The sequence below is a fragment of the Athalia rosae genome, chromosome 1 (genome assembly GCF_917208135.1).
Source record: "Athalia rosae chromosome 1, iyAthRosa1.1, whole genome shotgun sequence".
NCBI lineage: Eukaryota > Metazoa > Arthropoda > Insecta > Hymenoptera > Athaliidae > Athalia > Athalia rosae.
In genome coordinates, this window is record NC_064026.1 from 29,357,137 (window position 1) to 29,383,527 (window position 26,391).

At 34.5% G+C, this 26,391-nt stretch overlaps 3 protein-coding genes across 6 annotated transcripts; 1 reads left to right on the plus strand and 2 right to left on the minus strand.

The window, feature by feature from the left end:
* Window positions 1-435: 435 nt before the first annotated feature.
* On the minus strand, window positions 436-9,727 carry LOC105683804 (ras-related protein Rab6). 2 transcript variants are annotated; one of them, XM_012396703.3, is made up of 6 exons: window positions 9,416-9,727; window positions 8,059-8,117; window positions 6,905-7,064; window positions 6,596-6,801; window positions 6,386-6,452; window positions 436-3,116 (listed from the first exon to the last, which is right to left on the minus strand). In XM_012396703.3, the coding sequence occupies exons 1-6, from the start codon at window positions 9,483-9,485 to the stop codon at window positions 3,043-3,045; spliced, it is 636 nt and encodes a 211-aa protein (XP_012252126.1). In that variant the 5' UTR covers window positions 9,486-9,727; the 3' UTR covers window positions 436-3,042. The 2 variants fall into 2 exon arrangements, with proteins under 2 accessions (XP_012252126.1, XP_012252127.1); XM_012396704.3 differs by lacking the exon at window positions 436-3,116 and adding an exon at window positions 4,471-5,875 and having other exon boundaries at window positions 9,416-9,724.
* Window positions 9,728-9,962: 235 nt separating this feature from the next.
* LOC105683689 lies at window positions 9,963-13,862 on the minus strand. 3 transcript variants are annotated; one of them, XM_012396456.3, is made up of 6 exons: window positions 13,845-13,862; window positions 12,682-12,924; window positions 12,434-12,536; window positions 11,656-11,908; window positions 11,045-11,198; window positions 9,963-10,700 (listed from the first exon to the last, which is right to left on the minus strand). In XM_012396456.3, exons 2-6 carry the CDS (start codon window positions 12,908-12,910, stop codon window positions 10,504-10,506), a joined length of 936 nt encoding a protein of 311 aa, XP_012251879.1. In that variant the 5' UTR covers window positions 12,911-12,924; window positions 13,845-13,862; the 3' UTR covers window positions 9,963-10,503. The 3 variants fall into 3 exon arrangements, with proteins under 3 accessions (XP_012251879.1, XP_020706689.1, XP_012251878.1); XM_020851030.2 differs by lacking the exon at window positions 13,845-13,862 and adding an exon at window positions 13,371-13,524 and having other exon boundaries at window positions 12,817-12,924; XM_012396455.3 differs by lacking the exon at window positions 13,845-13,862 and adding an exon at window positions 13,371-13,524.
* Window positions 13,863-14,572: 710 nt separating this feature from the next.
* On the plus strand, window positions 14,573-26,293 carry LOC105683750 (mothers against decapentaplegic homolog 3). The gene is made up of 6 exons (XM_012396585.3): window positions 14,573-15,059; window positions 18,017-18,225; window positions 18,448-18,650; window positions 18,716-18,939; window positions 19,166-19,479; window positions 19,806-26,293. The coding sequence occupies exons 1-6, from the start codon at window positions 14,857-14,859 to the stop codon at window positions 20,072-20,074; spliced, it is 1,422 nt and encodes a 473-aa protein (XP_012252008.1). The 5' UTR covers window positions 14,573-14,856; the 3' UTR covers window positions 20,075-26,293.
* The last annotated feature ends 98 nt before the right edge of the window (window positions 26,294-26,391 follow it).

The window sequence follows — 26,391 nt, forward strand, 5'->3', positions numbered from 1 at the left end:
GTTTAGTGATTGACCAGTCTTGGGTACTTGACATTGGTACCCAACTCATCGGAGACAGTAACAAGGACATATCAGAGCTAGGCTCTCATTGATGCAGGAATTTATGATGGAAAGAGACACTTTGCAAAATAATGCGGAATTTCATCATCTTTAAGATACTTTGATTAGTGGACCTTCTACCTTGTACCCACAATGCTGTAGCTTTGCAAAATTGCCAACTGTAAGGGTTGTGAACTTGCTGCAGGATTGCTTTTTGATGTACAAACGTTGACAAATCATTGACTATCAACAGAAATAGTTCATAGCCATTGTAAAAATCAAATGAAGAATTCTTGAATTTACAAATCGTTACCAAAGATAACAGGGGCAGGATCGCAATTATCTGTCGACGTTGGCTACTTACTCGACAATATCAGTAATGAAATAGACACAACAATCGGTGAACACAAACCTTTATTCATTTGTTCATTTAAAGCTGCACTATTTTGAATATAGATGCCACATATAGTCATAACAAAATTGCAAAAATCATTTGTGCGTCTTTTTTCCGTACAAACAAAACTGCATCTAAGATGGTACAAAAAAACTTTTTTCAGCCAAACTGATAACTCTTGTTATCAAGAATGGCTATTTCAGCTGACCTTAATTCGCAGTGTAGTTTGTAATACCTGTCACATTTTTAACTTTCATCGTCTAAGTACATGTACCCCAACTGCTTCCATTACCCCTTTTTTTCTAGCTAACTGCACAGATTTTTGTCTGTTAATTATATCCACCAGTCACGAGAATATCAGTCTAGGCTCTTTGCAGAATCAAATATTAAAAATGTAAACAGTTTCTAGGTATAGAATATAATTTTAGTAATAATGTTGGCATAAATGCCAGCTACAGTTCTACGTAGCTTAAAGCCAAATTATCATTTATCTCTTAACTATTCGCTACTAAAACTATGTCAAATGATAAGTACAATATCGAATATCAATTTTCAAATTAATATCCATCGACTCTAGTCTAGCTCAAGAGTGCAATGGAAATATTATTTCATATCATATTAATTCGTTACTTGCATGTCAGCTTACTATACTTCTGAATCGCTTTGAAAATAAATCGAACAATTGTTTAATCAAATCATTAGGGATACTTTTTTTGATGGGTCGCATTACCTTGTCCTCTATATTGTAATGAACCAAATATGACAAAATCAAAAAGTTACAAACCTGCTTTTCCAAAATATAAATGACTCGATGATGTACGCATCAACTGTTGATCATTAGATGCTTGAATACTTTGATTCGGTCGTCTCAAAATCAAGTACAAATTCACACATGCTGTTTTGCGAATTGTTTTTAATCTTGGTATAAACTGCGTTGTTTCCATTAACATTTCATAATGTTTGGCGTTTTAATTTTTAGCACATCACAGATTACTTTCAAAGGGAGAATCCGATTTCTCACGAAATATAATAACTATCTTGTCACAAAATAATAGAAATATCAAACGAAAAAGTGAGCCAAGTAAAATGGACATTTTCAATAATCTACAAGATTGGCAAATATGAAACAAATCTCTCCAATTATATTGTCAATCTAATATGGTGTGGGCATTATTTCATCTCATTATCAGCATACACCTATCACGGTGACCATTGTAAAGTATAACGTTCCCTCCTGATTTAAACAAACAAAATTTGAGACTCAACATCATCAATGGCTGAATGATACTTTAAGCAATTTCGAGAATTCGGATGGCCTTCTATGATGACAGTCAAAACCAACTGTATGTTAAGCAATGGGTTTCCAGGGGATATTTCTACCTTGATGTCCTTATCAGTTACAATTTACCAAACTACATCATCATGCTTCAAAAAGTCATAATTCCAGGTCACTCCCAAAAATATGCTCATTAGAGATACTTTCCTAAATGCTTACTACTTGATTATTGAATCGTTGGAACGCAATCAGATGCCTGTACTACACTTATCATTATTAAAAGAACATTTCTGCAAGTAAAATTGAGTTCTTTCGTGCATTAACAAAACTGGAGTCTTGTTCTAAATCCAATAAGTACTGACTGGTAATATAGCCCACCATTGATAGAACCAAAATTTTAAACCGCAATAATATTACAATAGTCAAAAAAGTTAAAGTATTCAAAAAGAACTCGATTTTTGGTCTATAAATTAAATCATACGAGTAATCAGGCTTTTCTGCCTTTTCTGATTATCAATCATGCTAATTATAAGAGACACGCATGCATCCGATGACCAGAGTCATTGCATAGAGATCTTTTATCAAAGATTTCAGCAGATTTTTTCCAAAGATTATAGAAATCTATGCGTGTAAATATAGCTCGACGTATAATTATGTTATTACAATATTGCTACAATTATTTGTATTTCATTTTTATTTTCTCCAAATTTCGACTTTTTCAACGCAATAGAAGAGCGTTTAGCTTAAACAGTAGTAGACTCAAGAGAACGTGTATAAGCACAGTGGATTATTCTTAAAGCCTTATCACATATAGAGACACGTCAAGTCTGCGGAGTTAAATGTTTTCAAATACTTTTGAAACGGCTTTAATCTACAGTTTTTTTTTCGTTTTTTTTTTTGTTCCTAAGAGATGAAAAATTGGCCCAATTTTCGTGGTACTTGGCCATGTACAGTGCTAGATTATCTTGATGAGTATAAAAAACAAATTAAATGGAATTCTATTACAGTAGATGTGCTCAAATTGTAACAAAAGTCTTCTACTCTTTGTCAATTGAAATGCACTTGAAATTTTATCTACCAAAATAGCGCTATGATTTCTCAGCGATGTATCATGTTAAATAATTTCTTTGTTCCAGAAAAGCATCACCAATTCTAATTGTTTCAATCTAAGAAACGCAAGTCGATTAGAAAGGTTTAATTCATTTAACAATCATGCATTATGCACATCGAAATAAGCCAGCACTCTGCAAATGTGCGTGATGGATTTGGTTCGTTTTTGGATATAAGGTATATTGTTTCTGGATTTCTGGATTAAAGTTAGTGAATCAGCTCCCTAGCAAATGCATCCTCCTTCGCCTTCTGCTTCTCCTCCATTCTGCATCGGTGATTGATTCTGTAGGTCAACAGCTGCATTTTTGTTAAGGTGCATTTCGATTTGACATTATTGCGTAGCATTTTAACACGATTGCAGCAATTTCATAAATTGCTACATCAGTTATAAAATTAACATACGTATATTAGAATAGACTCGACTTGAACAATGCAGTTCAACATAGTAAGCGGAGACAACAGTTTTGCTCATATCTGCTGTACAAAAAATTCACAATAGAATTGCAAAGTGACCACTATAACTTGAAATCAAATATGCACATGAATACACGAAACTAATATACCAGTTCCTGACAGACCGGATCCAATTCAACTTGGTTTTTGATCTGGTTTGGCAAACCAACGATATAGTTCCCGACTGCATACTTATCAAATATCATATTCATACGATTGATGCTATGTAATACCATAGAACACAGAGAATAAAAAAATTACGTTCAATGTTACAACAGAGAAGCTATGAACACGGCATACATAAATTAAGGTGTTAATTGAATCCAAAAAGATGTAACTCATAATGTTCTCATAAATCCCTTGAGAACTTTTTTTTCTTCTTACCAAATTCATATAATCAATTACGGATGCATGTCAGAGCATTACAACATCTTCTCTGCAAGACTTGAACATTTCTCTCACCACCATGTTAAAACTGAGCAATATGTTTATACAGAATATTTAAGCATCTATAAGCGAGTAGTGTAAAGCTAATTGTAGATATTCTAGTAACACTTATTTTATACTGTGATGACATTTAATTTGGACGAAGTTTTTCAAATAAAATTTACAGTACACTAATAATTTTAGTAGAACGTTTGAATTTAATGTACATTTCGGATGATTTCGGATTTGTAATGAACAGTTATTTTTGCTACACGAATATTCAAACCTAATTATTCTTTCCACACTACGGTACATATTGTTAAGTGATCAAATTTCCAAAGATGATGAATCCTTATCGAGAAAAAGCATCATCCAAACCCAATGTAACCAGACCGTTTCTTATTGTAAATTATTACTTTGTTTCTATAATTATAATCGGTACGTAGGCTATAGCTAAAAAGCGTATGAAATATAGAAAAATATTGTGAAAAAATTGGACGGAGCATACCACAATAATATCTAAGGTGAAGTACAAGCAGTTCAACATCTTCCCTGCAAGACCTTGTTAATAATAAATGTAATCATCGAAATATTTCTATTTTTGATTAGGCAGCTTAGTAGAGCTAGTATGGACGAGTGAATCGTTCATCAAAACTCAAATGGATGAATCAAAATTAAAAGTGAATCTCTCACCGTGAGAAAATATAATTGACCTAAGGAAGAATAGGAAATAAATAATGGAAATTATGAAATTAACGTGAAACCATACGTCTCAATTTTTGAGTGAGTTTTTATATAAATTAAAAGATTACAATAATAGTAAGTAATAATAAAAATGACATTAATATAACTATCTATATTAATTCATCAGGATTGTGTGATATTTTTTACCTTTCCAAATTGCGTTTTTAATATTTACAGTCTGAGTTACGCAGCTTTTTAAGCAGTGATATTATTTGATAGTAGAATCCAGTCAATTTCAACAAGATACAAAACGATTTTTCAAACAAAGATATCTATACGGCCAACATTATTTTTAAGTAAAGTTTTGGTTTATCACACTGGACGAAATCACCATGACGAAATGAAGAAAAAAAAGTTGCAGCATGTAACGAATATCTAATATCTAATCCAAGTTAAGAAGAGAAATGAAGATAAATGATTTCGTAGAAAAAAACTATTGAATTTGACAAATCATTACTATCAGCTATTCATGTATAATTACTAATGAATTAATAATGTTATTATTTTCATTACTTTTTAGTCCATCGCTTGTCTGGTTTTAGATTTTTTAACTTGTTTAAACCTGCAAATTGTGTTTGCTGACATATTCGTAGAATTGCATAATTTCAACTTATTTCGTCTTATTGCTATTTCATAATAGTTTAACCAAATTTCAAATACTTGCTTCTCAAATTACATTCGCCAAAAATTGAAAATTCGAACTTAGTTAGCATCATGACTACGTTTACACAATAGTGTGGTCACGAATTCATGCCATGAATTAATACTGTAATTCATCAAAAGTTAAATGAAGTGGAAAGTTATCTTTCGAGAGTAGCCAAGAGCCTGTCTACACCCAATTTCTGATTAAAAGGTTCTGCTCGGATTTTGTAGGCCAAAGATGTGTGGTAAACAAATAATTGTTTCAGATTTTAAACGAGATTTTAGTTTATAAGGCTTACAGCTGCACAGAATAGCTGCTTTTTTGTTGATTAGACTATTAAATATTTCAGAATTTCTATTGAAATCTACAGCCCTATTATGTAGTGCTTTACGGCTACTAATTAGGACAGTAGAGTTGTTGGTGATGTAAAAATTGAAATAAATACGCACACCGAGCCGTGCTATTGAGTAAAAGCAGTCAATTTGAGTTACCAACTGAGACTTACAGTTAATATATGCAATAAAATTGTTCCCGTCTAAATTTTTAACACATTCGGTTTCATAGCAATGCAATATCTCAGAATAACGGTAAATAAATTATGTGGTGAGAAGGAACGTGGCTATACATCATTGCGTTTAAGATTCGACCTAACATTTTAATTTTGTAACAAATGTTTTAATTTAATTGAGAATGTTTAAACTACCATTAGGACCAACGTTGGCTTAGCATGCACAACCACCTTCCGACGCCTTCAGTTCGATCGGCGTATCCTTGAGAACTACCTCTTGCACTACAGGTTGGGAACGTATTAAGGAAAACACAAAAAAAGAGAGAAAAGACAACATAAAAAATAAATGGAATAAAGTAAAGGCCGATTATACCGATTCAAAGTCGCCGATTCAGAGTTAACGGACAACCAATTTGGCATGAAATGTCCCAACGGTAGAAATTAGTCTTTTTAAAAAGAACTGAGTGACGGTTGGGTTTGAAACAAGAAACCAAAGATTACCATAAACATATTCTACGCGCGATGGAAATTTCTAGTCTCAGACCCAGCGTTTTTATCAGGTCTTCTTAAAAGGACTTTATAACCCAGACAGAGAACATAAGAATTTATGGGTCCAGAAAATAAATAAATTCCCACAAATAAGAAAAATTCAAAGAAAATGACTTCAAAAAGCACAAATTATTCGAAATTCATATTTGGGAAGACTAGAACACCAGTGCTGTCCGATCATTTGTGAGTATGTTATCTGAAAAACATGCAATCCATATTCAAATGAATTTATGTAAAGGATACTGTCTTCTGGTGGCTTATTCTCAGTGGAATCCATGCCAGGCAAGGCCGCTGCTACTCTTCTGAATAACTAGAAACCAATGTGTATTCCGGTTAATATTTGACATCATTCCAAACATAGGAACTGTGTGATCTATTTGAAAAGTACCAGAAGGGTATCATCAGATCGCAAGATTGAGTCATTCCTAGATACATATGTACATTTTCGTTTACCTGTTTCACATTGTAACCAGCTTTAGCACTAGTCTCAATGAACATGACGTTCAGTTCCTTTGCTTTTCGCTCTCCCTCCTCTGTGGAAACTTGTCTTTTGTCGCTTAAGTCGGTTTTATTGCCTACTAGCATTATAATAACGTCGCTGCCCCGCTCCGTCCGAACATCATCAATCCATTTGGATGTTTGGTGAAAGGAGTTGGCGTCTATCATTGAGATGAGAAAAATAATTAATATCCAATCGCTTGATCTCTCACAGTATTCCTTAAATCTATATTTCATTTATATTGATGATTCTTTTTTACTTACTAGTGATATCGTACACCACAACAGCGACTGTAGAGTCTCTAATATAACTAGGAATAAGGGAACGGAATCGTTCCTGTCCTGCGGTATCCCACAACTGTAGTCTAACTGTTCTATCCTCGAGATACATGGTCTTACTCAAGAAATCAATTCCTATCGTTGCCTGGAACAGAAAGTTATCTTGATATGAGTAAACATTTAATCACATGAACAATTGATGCCTGAAACAGCTCTGATGAGAACATGGTGAGAGACTCTACATAGATATTGACAAATGTGACAGTACTATTTCAGGAAAAGAAATTGAGACGACATGATAACATGAGATTTTCAATCAATATCAAAAATGGTCAATAAAAAAAGTTCTTGTTATTTTTGAAAATGCAAGTAAAAATGCAGAGTATACAATCTGCTGACAAAGATCTGTTCGTTATCAAGTTCAAACGAATCATTCATTGCAGTAATGTCTATACCACAATGAGAATGGTATCACACAATTCATTAATTAAGAAATCAAACTCGAGGAAAGAATGAATAATGATTGAGAACGACGTGTATTTAGCAATTTGATGAATATTGTCTGATGTTTGAACAACACATCATGACATTGGTTTAACACACAAATCTTCCCTCACATCCTCAGAATGACCTAGTGTGTAATAAAATACAACGCAAACGAATCTATAGATTTGTTATCACAAAAGCCGATTTATCTGTGACGAATCAATCACTTAACAACATTTTTAACTCCGTTTTCGAAAGTCAACAGTTAGAGAAAATCAACATCTTTTCCTCTCTATTACTTCTACAACTAACATTGGTCTCAAGGACCTGTTATGTAGGTCTGGTTCATTGTTCATACATCCAGCATGTGCATGATATTGACGTTTTATCCTAGGTCAAGATCGATGCAAGACCTCACATGAAATATTGATTGCCACTTCAATTTACAATAATATATGAGGCCATTTAAAATTACCCACTATCTGAAGGGTGTTGTAAATCTTTTTAAAAAAGTGATGAGTTCAGAAACTACTAGATAAGAAATGAATTGGAGAATCAAGGAGCTAAAAATCGATGGAAGATGGGCCCATTGATATCATGGTATCTCATGTGCATTTAGGTAGAAATTACTATGATTAGTCAGAGATACCTACCTGATATGTGTTGTCGAAGCTGTCATACATAAACCTTGTGATGAGAGAGGTTTTACCAACTGTAAAAATAAAAAAACGTCGAGTTCAAATATACCTGAAATGATCAGCTTAATTTGGAACAACATAATCAATGCAACATTTTGAATTTCAAGGAATGTCACAGCTGTTGTAACAGTATATGTATACGAGATTACTCCAAAAAACTCAAAATAAATAACAATTCTAGTTTCGATGCGGAACAATAGATAGAATGATTAACTAGTCAAAAAGTTTGGAATATAAGAAAATCATTCAACCGGAAGGTGAATGATAAAATCAGTCTGATTTCAATCAAAGATAAAGAATGCATTGTCCCATAAGCATGAAAATGATAATCATAAAAACACTGTGTTTTCATGTTTCATCTGAGTAAGCAAGTATTATAACTGTTTATGGAGAATTGCATTAGATTCACACTGTTGGTTCCCACAAGCTCAGAATAACTGTTCATGAATCTGTAAATTCAATCTCACAGGAAGTAGAGCTATGTGTTCGCTATTCTAAAAAAACTCGGATGATTTATTTAATAGGTAACTAGGAATTTATACCCAAGCTTTGACACCAAATTTATCTCTGCTTCATTTGATGATTGATTGAGATGGGCATAATTTTGACGACTAATTGAATTGGACAATTATAACTTGAGTTTCAAAACTAACAAGTCATGGTTGTCAAATACAAAAATATTCTGAACTTTGACAAAATAGTGTCATTTCCAGAATCAATACACAAAGATTCAGTCTGGACTTGCAATATTTATAAATTTTTAGAGCCTCAAAATTTAAAAGTAAATTTGTTAAGTACTTCATCTTGTGAAAGTACGTTATCATTCACACACTATAACTGGATGCCAGTGGTAATGTTGAATAATTTGGGCTCAAAAAAGAGTATAATGATAAAAGAGAATTGAAACAATTCGTAAAATTGATTTTTTTTTCCTTTGTAACTTAATCATCAGTTTTTGTACAATAACGGCAATTGCGATTAGTCTGCGAAATCGAATGCAATTAGCAATGTGATATGACCTGTGCAATAATTAGGCCTCATACATATGTTGAGGAGTCGATAAACCAGTAAATAAAATTCTTAGGTGATGCGAAAAAATTTGCAACTACCGAAGAAGCCGATCGAGGCTCACGTCACCTAGGGAAGACGGCCAGGGTAAAATATCGATTTATAACCTAGAAGGTTATTGATAATTCATGCGTAGTGCAGACAATGAGAATTCGGTACTTCGTGTATTGTTTTAATTAGAAAATACAAGATGATCGAATCGGAAATAAAATTCAACCGATTGAAATATGTGTCAAACGCTTACCACTCTGTTCGCCTAGGAATACGAGCTTGAATTTTCGCAGCGGGTTACCGAAATCACCCGAAGACGACATCTTTACGGACTAGATTACACTCTATTCAACACACAATTATCAAGTGACACTGTATCACGTCTTAGCTGAGGAGAAAAGTCATCAGTGTCAACGAGTAACCATATAATTTGACAGATTCGACAGCCACTCCTTTCGGCTCGGCAGCCACGTTTGACTGGGAAGTGACGTCACGCCACTGTTTCACCACTGTGGCCGGAGTTCAGCTTTCGTTTCGCTACGTTTTCTTCACTTTGCACAGCACAAATGACTTCGCATCATCAGATGCCCAGAACAGTTTGAACTGAACATCTCTAGATGTCGCTACCACGATGCTGTTTGTTGCGAGTGATCGTCAGTGGCGATTGTCGGGAAAAAAATCGATAATCTTTTTTGAAACGTGTGCGGTCGCGCTAAGCTTTTCGAATTTGAAGTAGGTTCCCCATTGTAAGTACAAAAGATGAATAGAGCAAAGCCTGGTGGAGTAAGAAGTATCATAAATCTGCTTTTGTACCTTACGTCGAAACATTTTATTGACAAGTGTATTCGAATAATAACAAATAAAAATGACAGTAACAATATAGCAAATAAATATAATTCATGATCTATACATACATATAATATGGATATCGTTAATGACTAGAGCGCGCATCACATTTTCAAACATATGTAATAGTTTGGGACAAATACGAGTAGGAAAATTATGATGATGAATGGAGGTACTTCAATTGACATTGGTCACACGTTTGACTACAGAGGTTGGAGTCAACCTAATTATGTCCCTAATAGTGCAACACTTTTCATTCAATTTTCACCGTATGTATAGTCGGCTGTGTAGCTTCGACTCTTGTTTACACCTTATAGTAGTCGCGATAAGCAAAAGCTTGTAGAAAAATTTACAACACCTCATCGGGAGTTGATGTATACAACAATAAAATATTAAAAATTGCATGAATTGTTGAACGAGTACAAGTGTAATATTGATACCTTCGATTGAGTATTTAATTAATCAACATATGTTGTTAGGCGACTACAAATAAATCTATAAATTGGGAGTGAAAGTTGAGGATGTCACGCTGCTCCTCGGCAAACTATCCGTGCTGGATTGAGATTCTTGGGTCCGGCGAAGAGTGCGCTTATTGTGAGGGTGAAGATTTAATGGAGGTAAATTTGGATTCTCGATTCTCGTAGGAGAACTCACCCGAGGGCGCAGAGTTCCTCGTGACAATGTTACGTTGCCTGAAAAATGAAACAACGGAACTCGGTTAATACTATCGAAGAATCGCACAGAGCAAAGAGGGGGACAGTTTTCGTGGTAGATGAAAATTAATTTATTGAACAACATGTGATTATCAAAATCTAAAAAACGCGTCTTTGCTCAATTCCATCAGTCAATCGAATCAAGCCAACAAACTCTCGAGCCATTTGGTCGAGTCTGATATAATATTCAATCAATTAACGGTCTTGTCTCTGTAAAGAATCTATTCGAGGGATTCCTTCAATGAATCAATCGAGTCAATTTTCGAGCCTTTTCGATCACTGTTCAGATTTATTTTGGAATGAATGATTAGTGTCCTAGTGACCTGCAAAATTTGGCTCCAAGACGTCATCCAATTGATAATATTCAGTCCTCGTAGAAAGAGGTTCCTCGTAATCAACGAAGGCAGTGTTATCAAATGCCGACCCATCTTTCGGAATAGTTTGCACTGGTGACGATATCGGTGGCTCTGCGTACACCTGAACAATAATCAAACAAAATCTATCATACATTATGTTAAACGTGGGTAACGAATAAAACTCTATCACTAAGTTTTTCATCCGAATTGTTGATACATTCTCTGCTTTTCGAAGTTCAATTTTGTTCATTCTTTAGGAATCTTCCAGCTAGCGAACATTCGGCAGAAATAATTGGTGATCAAAAAATTGCGAATTTTTCTTATAGCTGAAATGAAAATTCCAAGATCAGTCGCGGTCTCTATAGAGCTGGAAGTATCCCAATTATATACCTACATTCAAAATAATAATGATGATGGTTCAAGCAGAAAAAAACAAATAGGAAGCCCGAAAAAACGATACCCAATTGCAAGTGCACATGGAAGCATATATTATAAAGCTATTTTATTAATTATAAGCTGAGTTTCATTATGAGAATGATGAGCGTGATCGACGAGAAAGGTGGAAATAATAATCTTACGTGTTCAGATGGGGAGGCGGCGAGGGTGCGGTTTTGGAATCGAGCGTTGTTTATGGTCTCGTAATGGTGATCCTCCAGATAATGGCGTGTTGTTCCACGAGGCGTTAAAGTCGCCCACATTACTCTGCTGTCCTGCAGCGTATCCGTTGCACATGGGTAAAGAACTGCCTCGTTTGGAATCCTCCCCATCTTGGCCTGTACAGTCGAAGTTGCCACAGGTATTGACGTGACACCGGTCTTACCGCCGCTATTTCTGCATGTGCACATCATTCATATCGTGACTTTATACATGTTCGCATAATAATATCGCTTTATGTACATTGCATTAGGTTTGTTTATAATCAAATTATAGGCAAGGGTTTTGAAGCACGTGTGATGTAATTTGCAGTGCAGTGAGTACTTGGTGTTCAGGCAGTTGGTTCACAATCAGATATACCCAAATCCAAACGAAATATTTAATTCAAAAAAATAGCTCTCATCCTTATGAAGAACACACGTCAAGCACAATGAAATCAAAATTCAGAATGTTGCGATCATAAAATAAATCAATTTTTTTTCCAAAAGTATGTACATTGAAATTCTATATTTTTTCTTATATGGTTGTTGTCGCTCAAAATATTGGAAGTACAAGAAGTTACCGAGATAAAAATGTCGGCAATTATTTAAAAAATGTGATTTGCATGTAATACAGGATAACGTATCGCTTTTTCCAGATTCAGAACAACTTAAAACAAAGCGGAGAATGCAGATAAATCTGACGAAGTTTTGGAATACTTACGACTTGCATTTCAGCAGCAACACTGCGAGGATAACGCCAACAAAAATAACTCCAACACAGGATGACATGAGAACAAGCAGCCAAGTATCGTCGAAGACTGTTCCTGAAAATATCACCATCCGGTGAGAGAATTATACATATGTTCGCTAAAATTATTAATGATATTGAAAATTCCCGTAATCAATCAACTCTCAACCGATATAACGATTAGGTTTCCATGTATCTATTTAAACACGTTATATATGCACCTTGTTGCGGTAATTCAATGTATTGAACACCTTCCGACCTCCAATCGCAAAAATGTTTGCAAGGGCTATCGTTCAAGTGGGTTGCAAACGATTGAATTTCGGAATTTAAATAGAATGGAGAGATGTCAGAATTACGTTGAAGAAATGCTGGAATCGGCGGCGGAGGAAGACGCAATATCATGTCTGGCGGTGGACCCAGCTTACATGCGGTACAACTCGCGTTGTTCATTGTACTCGCGTAATCTGCAATTCAAAAATGGCATAATGATTAAATAGAGGGAATTCAACCTTATCTAAAATTATAAATGCGACAAGAATCCATTTTTCTTGTCATGTTTTTACGAACTAAATTCGAATGATTGAAATCCGATGCGTAACCGGTAAAATATTCGCCTACGACAGAATTTTAAAAGAAATAATTTTTTTAAATGGATTTTTCACTGTCTTCAACGAATTATTATAATCGTGGGATGACGAATTCGCAAAATGATTTTTATACTCGCGATAATAATATTTAGAGGTGCCTTTTCGTTGGGGTGCACGCATTTCGTGCAAATGCAAACACATCGCGGACATCGGAGGATAGCGATGGAATTAAGCAAATGTAAAATGTTGATATATATTTGTCAAAAAAGAACATACTGAAGTTCAGCGACTATTATGATTATTAAAGGATAAATAATGCTCACTTTTTTTGAAGAAAAACTGACGAGTTGTTAACGCAGTGACGGTATAGGACGTACTCGAGTTTTCCGGAAGTTCAGCGCACGCGTGGCCTTATCGACCGAGACGATAATATGCTCACCAATACCAAAGAGTTCAACCTCTTCGAATAATACATTTATAACATGCAACGATTATTATTACACAATTTGCCGAAGGGAATTCGGAGGTGAATCGCCTGTCCCTGTGTCACCCTTGCACGTATCAATTGACGCGGTATTATCATTAATTATCGCACCGAGTGGAGCGAAATTTAAGATTCTCATTTTTATACTCAACAAATCGAGAGGACTAGTTTTTTTTTCTCCCTTCGCCCTCAAGAATTATAGGGACTCTAATTCATTCTGGAGGCTGTTTATACCTGCAGCATGAATAACTTCAACCAAATGAAGAGACGATGTTTTTATCAGAATATAAAATTTTTACCTGATTGTACTTACACTGTACCTATGAAGCGATAAAATCGAGTCGTGATAGGTAATGCCCGTAAAATATTACATAAAATGCATGTATAGCCACTACATCATAAATATACCACAGCATACATACATGGCATAGCTATGAGCTGCATAAGGTCGCAGCAGAATATCTTTTTTGTGACATTTATACCGCAATGGATTTATAACGAATGAGCAATATACTTAAACTACATAGCTATAGCAAAGAATAATTATAAAAAACGGTGATTGGATTGAAAAGGACAAGGCGCGTTAGGTGAGAGATACACGTCGTAAAACATGCAGTGTGCTGCAGATACGTGTGAATCATGCATGTAACATCTCTTGCTGTGATGTATTACAAATATCTCGAATCGAATCTTTTAAATGGTATAGGTCATCTAGTGTTGATACAGACGAGAGTCCTTTCAATATCATTGAATATCAAAACTCTTTTTCATGTTGTAGTTCAATAGAGAGTAAATTGGTATATAATGTTGTACGTACACCCATATTTTTGGATAACTGAAATCAGGTAGAACCTTTTATAAATGTTGTTTAATACAAGCGACTTGTAGAATTTTTCAGTCAACGTTGATATTAATGTTCAGCATCCTGTCAAATCTTTTCATTCAAGCGCAGTTTCGTTTTGGCGCGCTCATCAATGTAGTTCGCTGAATTTCCACGAGGAGTGAGCGGCAGCGATAATTTCTGAAAATTCGAGTTAGAAGGTTGGATGAGTTGTGTAGTGCAGAGTTCGAGTGAGAGGCGAGAGGTGAGCAGCCGAGAAGTAGACGACGAACAAAATGGCGGTCGTAGCGAAGTTGTTGCCGATCCTGTGATTTTCTTGCTCGCAATTTGACACGATTGTCGTCTGGGAATCAAACAAGGTTGTTCCTGGCACGTAATACCAGTCAACAATAAGAATAACTGACAATTGTTTTGAAGTGGGTGGTTTGATAAGTGAATTGTATCGTCGGCCTGATGCGGGTCGCAAACGAATCATTTATTGCAAATGATGACTTCAATGCTGCCTAGTTTTAATCCACCGATCGTGAAGAGGTTGCTGGGTTGGAAAAAAGGCGAAGGTGAGGACAAATGGAGTGAAAAAGCTGTGAAGGGTCTGGTTAAAAAACTGAAAAAATCCGCGGGACTAGACGAACTTGAAAAAGCTATTACTACTCAAAGTTGCAACACCAAGTGCATTACTATACCAAGGTGAGTTGTTGTTATTATTACTACAAATGTTGATATTTCTCGTCTCTTTCTATACGCTACACTTTCGCATCATTATTATTCCTGGCTGACGAAAAATTCATCAGCTATCCTTAAAAATTTATTTACCATGCTGGTGGACAAACGCATTTTATTGTCGTAATGAGTCAAACCTCAGAATCCAGTGCTTGATATCAAATTGAATAAGATACAGCTTTCAAATCGCGTTTCATCGAAATATTCCCAGATATATCCCTTGTTTCCAATGAAGACAAATCACGAATATCTATACATAGAATCCGTACTTCCCTTTCTAAATCTTACCGTCATTGATGATGTTTTGGTCCTGTATTTTCAAATCTCCGTTGCCTAATGTCTTGATGTTAGGTCTTGTGCGGAATCTCTCTATGATAGGAAATTTTTGCAATTTTCATGACGCGGCCATCAGGTTTACTCTTAAGCTCTTGAGCTGCTTTTTTGGTCCATTTATACTTGAGAATTAAAAATTAAATAATTCATTTGTTCATTTTTCTTATAAGCTGAGCAACGAATTGACAGCTGCCCAAATATACCTGATACAGTTATGAACCAAATCCCAAAACCCTTTGGTGTTTATTAAGAAATCATAAGTACCTTGGAATTTATGAAATGTTAAATTGTGGAAAAATAAACTATGAAACCAAGCTTATAACTGTTTGAATTAGGCAGTGGGGTTCATTGTTTGTAAATGATGATCAGCTAAATTGTTATCTCGACTGATAATTCAACATCTTTTCCGTGTGTACAGGGGGGAAAAAATTGTTATATTTACTCCTCTTAACAGATAAAACGAAACAAGATCAATTAAGGTTTTATCAATTTAAAGACTGAATTTGAAAATTTTAATACAGGTGGATGTGGTAGTGCTTTGTTTCAATGTTTGAGGCAATGTCTCATTCTTGATTTCTTGTTGCTGATGTTTGTATTGGAAATATTGAGAATAAAGAAGAAATTTAGCACAGTACATACTCGGAGTATTTTTAACTTCTAAGCCCAAGGTTGGCCCCAGTTCAAATTTGGTGTACGTTCCAAGTAAGAGTTGAAGCAAAAAATCCTTTGTCAAAAATTAACTTGGTATCAAAATAACGACTTGGATAACTCTTACGAGTGGCATAATGAAATTCAACGATCAGTCCATGTGTACATCATCCAAAGATGTAAATCATTGTATCATTTTCACACAAAAGACTAACTCAAATTTATTATTTAAAAAATCCCAAAAGTACGAAAGTTCTCTTGATAAGGTAATATCATCAACTGATTTCTATAGAAAAATCTACTGAATGCTGTACATTTAGTTGGTGTTAATCCGATAACATATACTTTGTTCTGTCCCTTGATGATAATTTACCACCTTCACTCAGACTTTGATAATATATGCATAGATGTACAATGTTTAATTCGACTTTGTTATTGATTATGCAAAGAAAACCTGATATGGCCTTGAAAACCAGTATTGAAACGAATATTGCAACAATTGTTTACTAACACAGCTCATTGGATAAGATGTCTTGCATTACATCATACGCATTGACTCCAAAGAGTTGATATGAATTCTGGATATCACAATGCTTCTTTGTAATCTTAGCAATGAGAATCAGCCTATAATTTGTCTTAGGTTTATCTTTAGCACATTACTTTTAGATCAAAAACGTTTTTCAGTGACAGATGTGTTGATAATCCAGTTTACCGAAATGTGCAGTGAATATTGGTCGAGTGATTGACTTCTGCATAAATACGACTCTGCATATACATTCCATGTATATGTTTTGTACGCCCTCAAAGATATGTGAAACAATTGGAATAATAAAAGTTACAAGTGCTCATGTTGAGAAGACATTCAAATTTTGCTGTCTAAGTTTGGCTTTCTTCAAAAAACAGTTGCCCGATTTTTAAAAATAGCCAACCCAAAATACATAGAGACATTGGCTTACTCCTGTTTTGTTTGTTTACATTTCACTTCCTCCTACTCATTCCTCTGTAGTTGTCTCTCTTATTCTCCATCCAATAACGCTACATTATGCATGGAAATATGCATGTGCACAAGTATGCATGTATGTTGCTACAGCTAATGTATCAACTTGATAATATTTCACAAATGACTAAAACCCAATAAAAACACTGGATTGTATGCAGATCGAAAAATTGCGAATTTTCAATTCATTGCAGACATGAGATACGTAATCAGTCTCTTGGTAACTCATAAAAATTGGTATTTCATCCCGACGATATTAATTCAGACAATCTTAACATTTTGATTAAACTTTCACCTCACGATCAATGGAGATCGATCAAATAGCTTGACGCTAGCATTTGGCTTCTTAAAAAAAGGAAAACCGAATCAATTGTAATGACAACAACACTATTGTATTAAGGTAGTCAGATGTGATCGTATCATTATATAGGGTTGTGTTTTTTTCTTCTTTCAATATTATACAGCAATTGGCCTTAGCTATTAACTGTGTCAGTGGGTGTCATTAAGACCATGATTATATCATTACAATCATAAATCAGGTTTTAATTGTACTTGGGTGATTGCAAATCCACATTCACTGGTTACGTGATCAGATTTTCTTTTCTAAGCTCATTCGCTCTATTAGCCACCTTGACTATGAAATGTACTTCACTTCACAGATTACACCATTAATTCTGTTGTGCTCTAGACAAGAATAGATTCAGAGTTTTATCATCATGTCATTGGTAGCCATTAGTATTTCTGGAACAGCATTTTTTAAACAGTGTGTAAAGTTTATTATTACGGATCGCATTTAATAACCTTTGTAATTACTACAAAATTGGTTCATGTAATCATTCGCTTGTCAAATTCCGCAGCACTTACTGACTCATCTATTGAAGAATAGAGAATTGATACAATGACACGCTTGGATATTGTCTTTAATGTGACCATTTGTGTGTTCCAGACCCAATCCTGGAGGAATCGGTGACAACGGAGTCCAAGGTATTAGAGGAAAAGGCTTGCCTCACGTTATATATTGTCGCTTGTGGCGTTGGCCGGATTTGCAATCACACCACGAATTGAGAGCTATTGAACATTGTGAATACGCATTCACTCAAAAAAGAGACGAAGTTTGCGTTAATCCATACCATTATCAACGAATACAAACTCCAGGTACAACGATATTGTAATCATAAAATAATAGGACAGCTATTGACTTAATTCAGATTCAAGTTAACTCTTGGTAGCGTCGTTTTTTCCTTTCTGTTGTACTAAAATACTATTGTGTCAAAATGTTGCTATTAATTAAATTTTCTCTACTTTATTGTATCGAAATTCTTAGTAGAGAAAGAGTCATCCACCTCTCTAGTTTGAAATTCCTTAAATTTTTTACAGTCTTGCCTGCAATCTTGGTCCCGAGGCATAGTTTGTCCGGCGACGAATCTGTGTTGTATAATACTTCACTAGAAGAGTTAAGCGTCAGCGTACCCGAAAACACAAGCTTCCACGCAACATTAAATCATCAACACCACAACCAACAGGGCATTCCGCAATCTCCCCAACAACAGCAACCGAACAATCCTTATCAGGGAATGCAGGTAAAGTCCTCTGACCCCTGACATTTTCACTAACCACTTCGATTCTGACCGTATATCTATTTTAGAGTATGCAAGCAACGAGTCCTGCAAGTGTCGGGAGCTTAGGAAGTGTCCAAGGGTCACCCCGTCCGGCACCAGGATCTATGGATCCTCCAGCCGACACACCACCGCCTGGTTACATTAGCGAAGATGGGGATAATATGGATCATAACGACAACATGTCCCTCTCACGCTTGTCTCCTAGTCCAGTCGATGCACAGCCAGTTATGTACTGCGAGCCAGCATTTTGGTGAGTCGTATAATCCGTATGAATTTAAAATTCTAGATTATAGGTATATCTGGGGAATCTTTAGAAATGTGAATATTCTGAGCCACATCGTGTTATAGCTTCATATGATCAGATATCAGTAATTTCAGTAGAAAATATCAGAGTTTCTGTATTTTGAATAATAGATTAGGTAGGGTAATTATCGTAATAACATTATTTGAACGATGTATTATCTTTATTTCCAAAGGTGCTCAATAAGTTACTATGAACTTAATACAAGGGTTGGCGAGACATTTCACGCCTCTCAGCCAAGTATTACAGTTGATGGTTTCACGGATCCAAGTAACTCTGAACGCTTTTGTCTGGGCCTTTTATCCAATGTTAACAGAAATACAGTTGTCGAACAAACTCGACGGCATATCGGCAAAGGAGTGAGACTTTATTATATCGGTGGTGAAGTATTTGCTGAATGTTTATCTGATTCGAGTATTTTTGTGCAAAGTCCCAATTGTAACCAACGCTACGGATGGCATCCTGCGACAGTCTGCAAAATACCACCTGGTGAGTAGGTTTCATCATTTACTAATATTTATTCGAAGGATTCAAAAAGTTTGTGCACAGTCAGTTGGTCACTTGAAAAAGTCAACAAATTTTTCACATTTACCAATTGACGAATCTACAAATTTCAAATTCACAAATTACTCGTCTGAGCAACAAAACTCCTAATTAGATCTTAAACCGCTTGATATTTTATAACGGGTCTTCGAAGTGACTGTTAACATTGGCTACGATAAAGTTTGGGGTATTTGAATTTGCAGAACTTTTTCTTTTCTCTTCAGAGGAACCTTTAGAGGAGAGTGTTTCTCATCGTAGCCTTGGTGTTTTAGGTTGTAATCTTAAAATTTTCAACAACCAAGAGTTTGCCGCTCTTTTGTCCCAGTCGGTATCTCAAGGTTTCGAAGCTGTGTACCAGTTGACACGGATGTGTACAATCCGAATGAGTTTTGTAAAGGGTTGGGGAGCTGAGTACCGTCGGCAGACTGTTACCTCAACGCCATGTTGGATAGAGTTGCATTTAAATGGACCACTTCAATGGCTCGACAGAGTCTTGACGCAGATGGGTTCGCCTAGGCTGCCATGTTCATCAATGTCTTAAAAGACAGGTTACAGATCAAAGACCTTACTTGGTCAAGTGTCTCAATGCTATGCTTGGGCTCACGGCATGGTCGTGACCAAAGGCGAACAGATTATTTCCAATCAACCGTTTCGACTGCAGTTTAGAAGTAACTACCGAAGTTCAGAGTCATGTTAAGTTAACAGAACAAAGCATGGAATAAGTAGAGAGATTACGAAAATTCCATCATACTTGACAAAATTAAAAAATCATCTGATCTGGATGATACATCCAATGGTGACAGTCTCATGAGGAGACAATACATCGTTTGAATGCAACATTATTTGTATGCATGTATCGTGAAACACATGTTATTCGAATCTGGCTAAACGGTTGATCTTTATTTTACGGGTGTCTTCTAGCTTGACTTTATTTTTTTCACCCTGGCTACCTAGTTTCATTCAGATGTCAAGAAAAATGTTCCATGAAAGAATACCATCTGATCTTGGGAATACTTGAGCTGTTTAACAGAACCTTCTTTTGGTATTTTTTTACATATCCTTTTTCTTAGCAACAGAACCAGATTAGGGGTTGAAAACTAAAAATGATTGTGAAACAAGCACCCTCTGACGAACGTATGGCTCGGAAGTATGATCGAAGAGGTATATGATCGCGGATGTCAATAACATTTTTGTCACAAAGATTAATTAAAAATACCATCTGTATTGGCTTAAGAGATGGCTGATTTTTGAACAGCTACTTTATGGAAAAACTTGAAATACTTACACGAATCTTTAATGGTTTTAATTTTTCACATTTTACTGGCTAATGTGCTTGAAAATATACAGATGAACTGGTTATTGAGAATCGATTGGTTACTCGTAGAGTCGAATGGAAAGATTGATTTTTTAATTCAATAGATCCCGTGGACCTCTGAAAAATTGGAAGAATTAACAATGAGCCGTGGCGGCTTATATCGAGATTGCTTATATGTTTGTATCTCTTTACTAGTCTAACATATAACAAATATTTATTGTATGTTATTTTAAACTTATTCAACGATTCAACCTCAACACCAAATCAAACCATTTGTTGTTTTGCTCTTTTCAAATTCAACTACTAGAGTATTATTTATTATAAAACTGTACATTATTTTGACAAAATTGGTCAGAGTTTGACATTTAGCAATATTGAAAAATTTAGTATAGTACTTTTCTTCTGTATTTTGTCTCAAGCTTCAATATTTGTTATATTAACTTACCAATCAGCTAAAATTGACACATTATACTATTCCTAAATTGGTTTAAGCGATGAAGGCTTTGCCGCGTCTACATTTAGTATGATTTCACCTAATGCAGCAAGCAATGAGCCGATACCACATATTTACCGATATCCTATTAATATAGGTGTAAAAATCAATTCTTCATGGAAGAAGATTCAAGCGTTACTTCTCTTTCGAACGCGTTTTTGAAATTCTACATATCCATCGAATTCGCAATTTTCTATGGGTTTCAAGTTGACCATCATATCTCGAAATATGGTCGGCTCCATAGATTGCATAGGGGTGAGGGGTGGCGATCATTTAGCGTGGTTTTAAAGCACTGATACGAGTAGTCTGAATGAATTATTGGAACAGAGATAAATGTGCGTGTTGCTGATAAGGAGAATTGGTGAATGAATTCATATTTTTATACCTTGGGTCAAAGATTATTCAGATTGTAAGTGGTTGGTGGTTATTTTTATATTTGAATCGACTCATGGAATAACTTCCTATATAATTAAAATGCGTCGTAATTCATTCGTTCTGTAGGTATATGAGAAAGTAAATCAAACGTCGAATCTTTTCCTCAAAGTTTGATTGAATTGCCACCGATGAAATACTCGTGCTTATTTTTGATTCATCATCTATTACACAAGCATTCACAAGATTCAGTTCATTATCACATTTGGCTTGATATAATAATAACAACCACAGCAAAAATGATGATAACTCTAACGATAATATTGAAAATAATTATGTTATAACATTTGGACCCCTAATAGGATTGGTGGTTTCTGAGAAAGTAACCAGTGTCTGTTGCCTGTACACCAAACATTCTAAAACAACACATTTCCAATAGGACGTTATAAAATCCGTCACTCCACTCAATGTCTTCCATGAATAGTACTAGATAATTGTTCTCAAACATTTTATTAATGGTTTTTGGTACAGCACAATAACGTTTACACTGCCTTTTTTTTACAAGCATCTATATTTAACAGAATTTTTAATACTTGTAAGAGCTCCTGAAGTTTTTGTGTAACGAACACATACAAATGGATAATGAATCATGAAAGAATACGTGCTAATAGATATACGTACATGTTACACAACTTATTGAATTTAATTCATTAACAGGATAAGTTTGCATGTGTTTTTAACGGAGTAATACAATCATCGTAATGAATGTGAATCACATATCCGTGTACAGAAATTTCAGAAAACCAAGTTTGTGTCCAGTTGAACATACATTTGAAGTTACGTAAACTTAACGTTTCTCATCAGTGATATAAACGACAGTGATTTAAAAATTTTCCATTACTTTTGTACTTGTATCAAGACTACTTTAGTAAAAGTACAGTTATTATTCATTCGTATAACGTGTAGGTATGCCGAGGTGAAATCATTTCATATCATAATGCAGCTTACTTTAAATAATTACAGTTTCAGCAAAGTTAAATGTACATGGAATTGATGATGGTTGGAACATGTATGCAGATAGCCTAATACATCAGCTTCCTCATTTTCCATCATAAAACTCAAATCATTTTCATTTCCAGTGTTTCAACTAGCGACGAATAATAATTGCTGGACACAATCAGAAGATACAAAAATCTTTGAGCTTCCATCGTGTTCAGCGAATCATTACTCATTGCTCGTATCTTGATATTTTAAAAGCAAGAACAAAATAGAGAATAGGATATCGGTATCGGCTCATAATGTGTTTGTAATCCTGACGTAAATTACTATACGTAGATAGACCTGGGTTCATGAAAACATAATTGAATAACAGCAAGTGATAATTACATATTTTATATAAAGTGTGTTTTTTTTTTTTATTTTATTTTGTTTTTCTTTTCTAATCGTTTATAGTGCCATAGATGTCATGACCCCGGTCTGAAGTTACCTATTTATATCAAGTAATCCAAATGTACACAATATACAAAGGCGTGCTCACATGAAAGAGCAGTTCAGTATTAGTGTATGAGGCATGCGATAATTGTGGCGGTGTGATTTAACTCGTTGAAATGCGGAAAGAAAATTTCCCATTATACCTATGCATTATCCTTGTGAGGCGATAAAAATTTGCTGCCTCATCTGTCGCACTGCTATTCTGATCTATAACTTTAATGTAAGACTAAATCTCTGAAATCAATGGCAACCAAAAAAAAAGAAAAGAAAAAACCTAAACAGTATGTTATAAAATGTATAACATACAGATTTCTTGTACTATATTTGGGTACTGAACGTTTTTAGCATACGTGGTATTCCATGTGAAGTGGGATTTTTTTTTTTTTTTTGTATAATACCCATGAGTAGTACAAAATATCCACTGGTCATCAAAATTGGTGATGGTGACTCATAAAAGTGGTCCGCTTCGTGTGGAATTCTACGTGCATAAAACCACTCAAGCTACCTTTCTGAAGGTAGAAGAAATATCGCTACGTATAACGGTGTCTTATCTTATATGATGTCATATTAATAATTAATAAGTATGATAAGAGTACTACATTATATCAAAGAAATATCTTATATACTTATATATAAAAAAATTTATATATGTATATCGACATAATATTGAACAATACAAGAGATACATTATTGTGAGCCGCTGTGTCTAAGAGGCTACAAAATGTCACGGAAGTGAAACAAAAATTTGAAAAATGAAAGATCATGTTTTTAATGTTATACGGAGAGGGAAAAAAAAAACAAACAGAAATTTGTCACTCGATATAATTGATGAAACGTTATGGGACGTACAGGATGGCCTGCTGAAATGATTAATTAGTTTTATCTGATAGAGCAGTGATTTATTGCAGAATAAAAATTTGGGGTAAATCATAGTAAGCCACCCTTTATACAGTACTCTTTACCCTCTTGACCAAATCAACGAGGATTGCGCTACATACAGGGTGGTCCAGTAGAGACTAGATATTGTGTTACGATCAGTTCTATTTTATTGCCGAACTATTAATTGATTCGATTTTATTTTATTCCAAATTAAATATTGAAATATGTTCTAAGCAGTGTTTCTTAACTGATGGGTTATTATAGTGATAGAGTCTTGACAAGTTAGTCAAATATCTGGCAATGGGCTGTGATGAAGTAAATTGTAGAACAATTATGGTATGGTATGTACTTAGTACGTGGTACTTTGCACACGTTGCCACTGATCATGTATGAGGATTGCTATTGGGTTACGTACCGAAGAGGGCTGCCCCAAATAGGATTTCATTGGAACTTTGTTTAACAATCCTGGCAGTTTCAACCCCTGCAGTTTTTAGATAAAGCTGAGTTCAAAAATATCATGCTATACTCGGTTAAAAATTTGAGTCTTCCTCTGTTTAACTTTTTCGATAAAAATTATTACCTAGGACGAAGAAAAACGAAGAGACATTGTTATTCCTCATGTAAATCCTTGTGAGATTGGACCCTCTTTAGTATGTAATGTACAACGAATGTATCGTGAACACATGTTGACAAGTGAAATTTTTGTCAAGTCAATTTGAAAGCGAATAAAAGTTTTTTTTTATTTGTTGTGTAAAGTACCATGTGCTGCTTTGGAATGGTATGTCGTGTACTGAGGAACATTTATAGAATAGCTTATATATTTTGAACAGTTTCCTATATTCCAGAATGAATAACAAAATTATGTATTTAAAATAATTTTTAAACGATGTTAGTATATTTAGGCATAAAATCTGCTATTTATGGATTACAGTTTTGTATTATTAAATCTTTGATTTCGTTTTTTTTCTACACCATCTTCTGACGGTCCAGCGCAGGTACCCTTTATCGTTGAATTAAAGTAACAAATTTAGGCATAAAATAGGCTTATAAGATTAGTCGATAATTATAAATTTGTAATATATCCTATAATATTAATTGTTATCATATAGTACTAATAAATTTCTTTATCCATGCAAAGCATGATAGTTTGTCAGACAAAAAAGAAAAGAAGAAAAATAATAATAATAATAAATAAATGAATAAATAAAAATAAAAATAAAAAAAAATAAAATAAAATAAAACAAAAAATGAAGTGTAGTAATAACGAAATGTTGTACAAATTGAAATTGATGGCAATATGTGATCGGAGCTTAAAAAAATGGTAATTTGAAATCAAATCGATGACCATTGTGTGCTATGAAATTTTTTAATCCGGCGAAGTTCGCCAATACTCTAAATTGCACAGCCTTTGAAAAATTAAAACACTCCGGCGACCTCCTGCAATATTAATAAAATTACAGCAACAACGAAAGAATTGCATGTAATTACAGCTTACAATACTTACGTACAGATATAACAGAGCGTAATTCGACCCATTCCGAAAGTATGTACAGTGATTACGAAGAGTGTTGTGCATTTTATTAATTATGGGACTGAAAAAAGAGTTAAGAAACACTGTTGGAATATATATGTATTTATATATATATGTGTTTACAATTAGGGTACAGAATGCTTATATTTTCACTTGGGACAGAATATTTTGTTATCGCTACGAATCACTATCTACGTCAGGGTCCATGTTACGTGTTTCGTATATAGCGTTATCCTATGGGTTTATCAATATAAGTGAAAGATTCGAACGTGAATACCAGATATATTTCGGATGGTATAGCAGTTTGTGTCCAGATTACATCAATGTTATGGCAGAGGGGCTTAACTCTATCGCCATAAATATTTCTCAAAATTATAAATGTTCATTTAGCGAGTAACTGATATTTATTTCAACATTTGAAAATAACCGGCCAATATTTTGCTGTAGCAATATTTTCGGAATAAGTAACGTTTATCGTGTTGATGAAAAAAAAAAATAAGAATTTATTTACATTATTTAAAAGAACATGTTAGCGTTTCTCTTGTATAAATTTTATTGAATTAATTATTGATTTGAACTATAGTTTCAAAAAGCGATTATGTGTCATTAGAATTAAAATAATTATTCTATGACTTCTCATTAACCTTATGTATAAATAAATCGTACATACCTATACATACATGATTTTTGTTCTTTAATTTGAAATTTTACCTCACCAATCGAGTTATAATCAAAATTCGTACGACCATCATTGCACGAAAAATGATCAAACCGTTT